Source organism: Didymosphaeria variabile (assembly GCF_027946475.1).
Source record: "Didymosphaeria variabile strain IMI 356815 chromosome Unknown scaffold_7, whole genome shotgun sequence".
NCBI lineage: Eukaryota > Fungi > Ascomycota > Dothideomycetes > Pleosporales > Didymosphaeriaceae > Didymosphaeria > Didymosphaeria variabile.
Window position 1 is genome coordinate 3,152,502 of NW_026611626.1, and position 8,535 is coordinate 3,161,036.

The 8,535-nt window shown below is 56.9% G+C and overlaps 1 protein-coding gene across 1 annotated transcript; it reads right to left on the bottom strand.

Moving 5' to 3' along the window:
* Positions 1 to 2,167: 2,167 nt before the first annotated feature.
* On the bottom strand, positions 2,168 to 5,324 carry N0V89_010201 (uncharacterized protein; the record flags this gene model as incomplete). The annotated part of the gene is made up of 4 exons (XM_056218946.1): positions 2,168 to 2,791; positions 2,840 to 4,215; positions 4,267 to 5,008; positions 5,070 to 5,324. 4 exons carry the CDS (start codon positions 5,322 to 5,324, stop codon positions 2,168 to 2,170), a joined length of 2,997 nt encoding a protein of 998 aa, XP_056068211.1.
* Positions 5,325 to 8,535: the final 3,211 nt, after the last annotated feature.

The window sequence follows — 8,535 nt, forward strand, 5'->3', positions numbered from 1 at the left end:
GGAAGACGAAGGTGACGAGGATGTGGTATCGGAAGTGAGTTGGGGATGTCGGTGGTGAAGTTTGTATTTGGGTACTTTGTCTGGCGTTGCATGTTCCGTTTATCATGTAGGCTGGAATTCCTTCTCGTTATACATTACCATTCTACCGCTGTGACCCGAATTTGTTGCTGAAGGGAGCAGCTTCCACTTCTGTACATACGGTAGAGCGGCGCCAGCCCTATTTGTGCAGTGTTCCTCATCAGGACAATCCATCACTTTTGCACGCCGCTTTCTTTCGTGACTTCCATCCAACTCCTATTGCACCCACATGCCAATCGTTCGCTTTCGCGCCGAACGGTCATAACAGAAGGCCGCACCATACGTCGTCACCAGTTCGTTCAGTGGAATGTTGTCTTGAAACTCCCCAACTTTTTCCCAGCTGTTGTGAAGAAAAGCACAAACCCACAACGACGAACGGCTCCCTCGGGAAAACAATCCTCGCAGGCGTTAACGAGTGATGCGTTAGAGCCCATGCAGAATTACGATGATCCGTTATCTCAACACAATTGAAGTCCTTGGTGTACACGCATTCGCATTCGCACTCGCACTCGCAAAAGCCACACCCTTCTGCTTTCGAGCTCTAATTCCATCTCTTTACGCGGCTGGGCCGTGGCCGTAGATGTCCCCATCGTCGCACACGAAAAGCTTCGCGGGAGCAGGCTCACAGCTATGAACCACGACGAGGGAGATGTGAAAACCTGCATGATGCTGCGTACCTCGATGCGCAAGAACAATGATTGGCCAACGCCCGCAATTGCCCAATAAGATCTCAGACACAACTCCAGCTTGTAACGCAACGAACGCACGGGACGATATCTCAATCATCCCACGCCATTAGATATATATATTTGGAAGTAACTACTCATACCAAGCGTACCGAAAGCAGCTTCGTCGCACGAGTCTAACACCCCGTCCGAGGATGTCAACGCTGCACAATCGCCGCACACGCCCCACTCTCTCGGTGTCCTCGTAACTCGTGGGAATAGGAATACGCCCACGGCAACGTAGAGGTAGACGAACGGTCAACACCCTGGATCACTACCCACGGGAGCTCCAATCCCACGCCGTTAACGGCATGACACAGTCTGCCCATGTGACCAGCCAGTAGAATACACGCAGCGTAAGCCGTAGCGCGCATGACATACTACACAATGCAGCTCGCATGCGCGACCATGCATCTTGTCGACATCACCGACACGAGCAATTGCCGAAGTAAAGTTTGTCTTTGGCTTTGATTGACATATATATAATTGACTGGAAGAAAACGTCGTGGGACCTCTCGAGAAGAGAAAGACTGCACAGTAGATCCAACGGTTTTCCAACCTACGCGTACGTACCACGGTACAGTACAGTATGAATATCTAGCCATCCCAACCTCCCTCGCGTCAGTCGGCATCTCGGCCTCGGCCTCCCCAAGCGCGACCCTCGTCGGATCGGCCGCCAATACCTTCCACGGAGATACGATCCCGCTAGCTAGCTCGCTCACCCGGTTGAATAGCCATCTCGTCATACTCACAGATGCACCTCCAAATGCAATTGCACGACAAGAGAGTAGATACCGCACTCCCAGGACACAATTGAATGCGCATGCGGAAGCGAAGTGCGAAATGCATCTAGAGTTCTACAAGTGAGATATGTGGGGTGCACGCCGCGGCTTTCATCGTGACGCAGCTACGAGGTAGCATGCGATAGCGCCAGCCAGCCCGCCCACCTAGCGCAACTCATGGTCGAGGGAAACTTAGCCGTTATCCGCACACCACTATGTTTCATCTGGAAAATTTTTGTATGGTACACTGGTACAGCAAAGATAGGCAATTAGCAACCTCGGCCTGACAGATTCTTAATTGCATTTCACGCAAGTCGCAACGTAGACCAGATAGGATTTTACAGTGATTGTGTGTATTGCATACAGGGCGCGCGAGCTATCAACACATGTGACGTGGTATAAACTGATGCCGTAGCAATGTACCCATGTTCAGACAATAAATTAGAAATTAGGCGCTTTCAACTCGTCCCCTAGGCAGACTCGTCTCAAGGTATAGTAGCGCCTGTAGTCAACATCGTCCGCCTCCAACTTTCACATTTCAATATACAAAGAAAAGCTTGCATGTACACTGGTATCTCAATTCTACTCTTCATCATCCTCCTCCGCGGCCCGAGCCGCAAGGACGTAGCGGTCGACGCCGTGCTTGTCCTTGCCGTGCTCCAGAGACAGCTTGCTGAGCGCAGCAATCATGTTCTCAATCGCAGGGTTCTTGTGAGTGCGGTCCTTGCGGCCGAGGTCGTTGAGCCAGGTGATCTGGTTGAGGAGGTAGTACACCATGGCGATGACAATGGTGACACCGATCGAGTAGGCCCAGACAACGACAACGGTGACAACATCAACCCAGCCGTCGGCACGGAAGTTGTAGGTGGAAGCGGGGTCGGTCTGGTACAGACCGCCAGAGAGCCAACCGAACAGACAGAAGATGGTAGCCATGACATCGACACCGAAGATGGCAACGACGAGCTGGAACGAAGGCCACGTCTTGCCACCACGGGTAACGAAGATGAGCCAGTTCTCAGTGAGGGCGACCTCGAGGAAGAGGATCTCCTGGATGGAACCAAAGTTCTGGATGATACCGCCGTTGGGGAGGAAGAGGGTGCCGCGAATGACCCAGGTACCGAGAGCGAGCAATATGCCGAGGATGACGGAGATGAACCAGATCTTGGGCAATTGCCACTCGACAGGGCGGGCCTCAGAGTAGGCGTTCTGGGAATGTCAGCAAAGGTTCAGTTAGGATATCATGGGAAAACTTACATCGTAGGCAACGGCGACGGTGGCCAGATCGGCGAAGAGGGCGATGAAGACAATGAGCTCGGCACGGATGGTCTCGTTGATGATGATCATGGAGGTGACGAGGTAAAGCTCAAGATGGAGACAGAGAGCAATACGGTACTGGATATACGCCTTCATACGCTGGAAAATTTGACGAGCGATCTTGATGGCCAAGACAATGGTGGAAAGACCGGGCGCAAGGAAGACGATATCAGCAGCGGCCTGGGCAGCTTCGGTGGAACCTTCGACAGCAATACCACAATCAGCCTTCTTGAGCGAGGGAGCGTCGTTGACACCGTCACCAGTCATAGCCGTCAAGTGACCACGCTGCTGCAACATTTCGACGACCTGGTACTTGTGCTCGGGGAAAACCTCAGCGAAACCGTCGGCACGCTCGACGAGGTCGTGCTGAGTGGTACCAGAGAGACCGCCGTGGATGAGCTTGGTAGAGTTGTAGACCTTGGTACCGAGAGCAAGCATCTTGCAGGTTTCCTTGGCGATGGCGATGGCGTCACCAGTCAACATCTTGACGGGAACACCGAGCTGCTGAGCCTCAACGATAGTCTGAGCGGTATCCTCACGGGGAGGGTCGAACATAGAGAGAAGACCGAGGAGGATCCAGTCACCACCATTCTTCTGGTAAGCGACACCGAGGGAACGGAAACCACGCCTAGCGAAATCGGCAGCCTTATCACGGAAGAGTCTGGCGGTCTCCTCGTCGCAGTTGGAAAGGTTGAGAATAGCCTTGGGAGCTCCCTTGGCGCAGACGTACTTGTCACCGCCCATGTGGCAGACCGTGGTGATGCGCTTGGAGACGGGGTCGAAGGGAGTGAACTTCTCAGTCTTCCAGCCCTGGTTGAGGATCTCACGGGCCTTGGGGTAGCGGCGGATGGTGAGTAGCGTAACCTTGTCAATGGGGTCGAGCGACTTGAGGTTGTGGGACGAGGCAAGAGCAGCAACGGCCATCATCCAGTTGACATCCTGGCCCTCGGCGACGTAGGGTTCACGGATGGAGAGCTGGTTGGCAGTGAGGGTACCGGTCTTGTCAGAGCAGAGAATGTCAACACCAGCGAGGGACTCGATGGCAGTGAGCTTCTGGACGATAGCACGCTCCTCGGCCAAGTATGCAGCACCGACGGCGAGCGTGGTGGTTGTGACGACGGGAAGACCGACAGGGACACCGACGATGAGGAGGATCAAAGCGTAGTGGAGGAGGGTGACAGAGCTCTCGGTTCCACCACGGTGAGTGGCGATACCCAAGTGACGGAAGAAACCACCGATCCACGCGGCGAGGATGAAGAACATGACCAAGACGAGAAGAGCGGTACCGATGGAGTTCATGATGGCCTTGAAATGTCCTGGGACGGGTTAGCGGCTGTTCAATGTGTTTCAGAGCATTACAAACATACCCTGGTCCTTAGCTCCCTGGACAAGACTGGCGGTGCGACCGACGAAGGAGTGCCTGGCCGTAGTCATGGCGATACCGTAGGCCTTGCCGCGCTTGCAACCAGTGGTGTAGTATGCGACCTCGCCCATGTACTTGTCGACAGCGAGAGACTCTCCGGTGATGGCAGACTGATCGGTAGCGACAAGAGAGTGGCCTTGAGAGATGGGACGCTCCTCATCGAGGTTTTCATCATCCTTCTCATCATCAGGGTCGGAAGAGTCGTCGAAAAGGTCCTCCTCCTTCATCTGGAGGTAGCGTTCAAAGTCCTCGGGGGTGTCGTAGTTGCAAATGAGGCGGACATCGGCGGGGACGGTCTGGCCTTCCTCGATGATGACAATGTCACCGGGCACGATTTCGCGGGCGAGAATAGTCTGCTCACCGCCGTCACGGACAACGGTAGCCTTCATGGCGATGTCACCACGGAGCGATGCGACAACGTCGGCGGCCTGCTTTTCCTGGTACCAACCGACGAAAGCGTTGAGAAGAAGAATACCGCAGATGACACCGAAATCGACCCAATCGCCGAGACCGGCAGCGAGCAAGGCGGCGATTTCCATAATGTAGAGAATGGGACCCTGGAAGTAGCTGAGGAATTGCTTGAGGAGGTTAGTCTTCTCCGTCGCAAGCTCGTTGAAGCCAAAGCGCTTGCGGCGGGCCTCCACCTCGTGGGTGGTGATACCCTGGCGGATATCGGTGTTGAGCATCTGCGAGCAGGGTCAGCGTGTGCCATTGCGCGGTCAATTGCACGGTTGGGAAGCTTCTTACGTCGTCGGGAACCACAGACGCGTCGGGGGCGGCGGCGGCACCCTTCTTGGAGCCCCCGAACTTCCACCACGGCTTCTTCTTCTCGGTGGGCTTCGCCTCCAGCTGGGCGCCGCGCGGGTCGCGGTAGAACTGGATGTACTTCTGCAGGGCGGCGTACTCGTCCATGCCCTCGAATGCCGTCAACGACACGATCGACTTTGACCGTGTCGCGACCGAGGCATTGCGCTCGATGTCGTCGCTCTGACCGCGAGCCATGGTGAAAGAATGCTGCAAGGAAGGGCTATCTCATTCAATTGCAGACAAACTAGCGAGAGGTCGTAGTTGTCGAGAGGAGGCACGCTCTGGGCTGCACTGCACGGCTTGGACGGACAAGGGAAGCGGCGCAAGAGGGAGAGAGCTTCCGAGCTTTGTGGGAGGGGAAGGGCGCTTTATCAGAGCCGGCCTTTGACGTCGACGGGCGCAACCCGGCGTGGTGGACTGTGCACGACAGACTCTGAAGGCTGCCTGCATGCCGGCCGCTGCGACGCATCCATGCCTCACGGGCCATTCAAGGCGCGCCGGGATAGGTCGGATGGTCGAAAATCGCGCTCTCGTCGCGGCTCTCAACGTGATAGCGCTGCGACGACAGGGGAGCTTACCCCAGCCGATCCAAGCTCCACCGCCGGAGCTATCGACGCCTGCTGGTCCAGCACCCCCTGCGACGCACCCGTTGCCCCAGCAGCCTGCGTCGCGCGCACAGCGAGGAGTGGGCGCCAGACCCGCTGCGAGTGGGCCGCGGCCCTGCGAAAAACCAGCACCCAGCGCGGCGTGCCTGGAGTCTCCCATAGAAAATCACGCATTCGAGCGCTTTCCACGGTGCAGCACGTCTGCAATTGACCAATCGCCGCGGGCCCGTTCCCTGAGGTAAGCGCGGCATCGATCAGCAGCTGGGCGCCGCTGAGGGCTCCATCACAGCACAATGACGTGGGCACGGCTCGGCCGGATCAACTACGAGATTTGTGTCCCCCGTGTGTCACGCCTTGCCATTGCCGCCTCAAGCTTTGATTCACGCCCGTTCAAGCTTCGGCCGGACTTGGCGCGTTTGTTTGACAAGTGTTTCCAGTTCACGATGCGATGGCTAGCCATGAGGCCAGGCGCTGACCGCCTCCGCCGCTGGGCTGGCATTTTCACAGAGCCTCTGCCAGACGCTAGCCGAGCACCCCAAATTCGCAATTTTCGGAGACCCGCAGCCACACGCACCGGCAGCCCCTCCAGCGCGCGAGCCTCGCCCGCTCTCGCTCTCTCTCGCCCTGCTGCGGCGCTCAACAGCAACCAGCAATCTCAGCGTGCGATGCAGGGAGCTGGGCTGGAGGGAAACCAGCCCCGACAGTCGTGCCGTTTGCTGTTGCTGCTCCCCAGACGAGGCCGGGCCACACGCCTGTTCCTGCTGGCTCGCGCCCCGCCCGACGGCGCCCAATCCCGCCGCGCTGCTGCACCAGCCTGAATAAGCCATGCCAGCCGCGCGCTGATTCGGCGTCGTGCTCACCTTGCGACGCCCGCCCACGCTCTTCACGGCACCAGCCTCTGCACGTCTGGGCACCCGATTCACAGTGCAGCCGTTTCGTGCATGCGGTATCTCCCACAGATCCTCCGGCCGCGTCTCGTCTCCCTCGAGCTGCCGGCACAGCACTCCGGAGTCGCGTGCCGAGGCAGGCCCCCAGACACTGCTCGAGTCAAACAGCTGGCTCAACCGAGATGAGCCACGTGACCTGTCCCACACCTGCACCGCATCCAGCAATGGACCAGCAGCAATAACAACACACAATAAAACCTTGGACCCCGACAGCCTGCGGCCGATGGCTGGCCGAACCACTCACCCCCACAGGCTCCGTTCGCGGAAATAACCAGCCATGTTGTCGCCATTGGTGATTTGCCTGCCGCTCCAGATAACGCCCCTGGAACGCGCCCGAGACGCACAAACAAACAACTGCATTGGAACAGAGCCGCAATGAGGCTCTCGGCCTCTCGCCGCCCCTTCGGTCCTTGAAAAAGGCCTCGCTGCCACGTCTCCAAACCCCAAATGCCTCGCTTCTTGCCGGCTCTAGATACGGCCCTGCGCGATTTTCACACTCGCCATCCATGTCGGAAGCCGCCTCGTGGCGACGCGCCGACTTTGGCCCGCAAGCGTCGCTTTGCGCTCTGCGATGGAGGACTGCCGATGACTACACATTCTTCGTCTCCAAACCACCGCCGTTTGCTCGTGGCGACTCACGATCCTCCCAGCCACCCGGCCGGCCCGTTCCAAACACCTGCGTGGTGTTGCAGATGCGTTTTCTTTCCAACGCCGATCCCGCTCCCCAAAATGCCCGATGCAGCGCCATCACATCCTGAGGTTTCCAACTCCGGTGCCAACCCTTTTGAAGTGCTCGCTTCACTTTGCACGTCTCGTCTCGTCCTGTGAATTAACCGACCTGTCCATTCATTGCGCAATTCTTGTGTCGTCGATCTGTCGGCCCGTCGCCTTCATCTATGGATTGAACCGGTATAGACCGTCTTGCTACCTCGTGCCAATGTTCCCTTCGTATCTTCGCGCATCGCATCGCATTACATAAGTAGCCACACGAGACGAGTTTTCGCAACTCTTACCTTACTCACGCACCCTCAGGCCGCCACTAGCTCATCGCGTGGGATTTACCTGCCTCGTACGAACGCAGCGTTCGCCTGAAAGGAGTAGTCTATCCGACGCCGACTGGCCAAGGGCCACCGAGTCTGTTCACCGCGGTGCTGCTCATCATACCGGTACCCTATGCCACAGTAGACTACCTATGACGAATTAAATTCTTCCAGCCTCACCCATCTCACTGATAAAACTCCGATGCTTGCCAAGTGCCCATCGCTGGCATCGCCCAGCCCGATGAGAACCCAAAGCCAAAGTGCCAATCCGCGCGCCGAGCCAAACTAATCGCAAAACGGCCTTGGTATCCCACAGCACTCTTCTCCAAGGTACCTTAACTTACTCCACGTTACGCGCGCGGCTTGCGCAGGGCAAGGCTTCGGGGTCGCGGAGAAAGTGAGATGGACAGTGGAGTGGGTGCGTGGGTGCGCGATTTTCGTCTACACCGACCGACCGCCGGGTGAGGATGTATAAGTGCCACGAGGGCAGGTCGGTCTGACAGAAATGCCGCTGTATCCTAGCGCTGGGCTCGCGAGCGCTCGCGACGAGACCGAGTTTTCAAAAGCTCACCGACTGTGAAGATGGTAGCGTGTGGCGCGTGTTGCGCTTATGAGGGTATGCGCGTGTATGAGAACCTGTGGCAGCTGGCATGGACTATCTACTGTTCTTGACGATTATCTATCTATCTTGAAGATGTACAATTGTGCGCGATTTTCTTTTCTTCTATATATTGGGAGGAAGATATGCACAAGTGTATATTGAGGTCTGACTTCAATGCCGTTGTATCCTAGCGCTGAGTTTTTTTGGCTCACC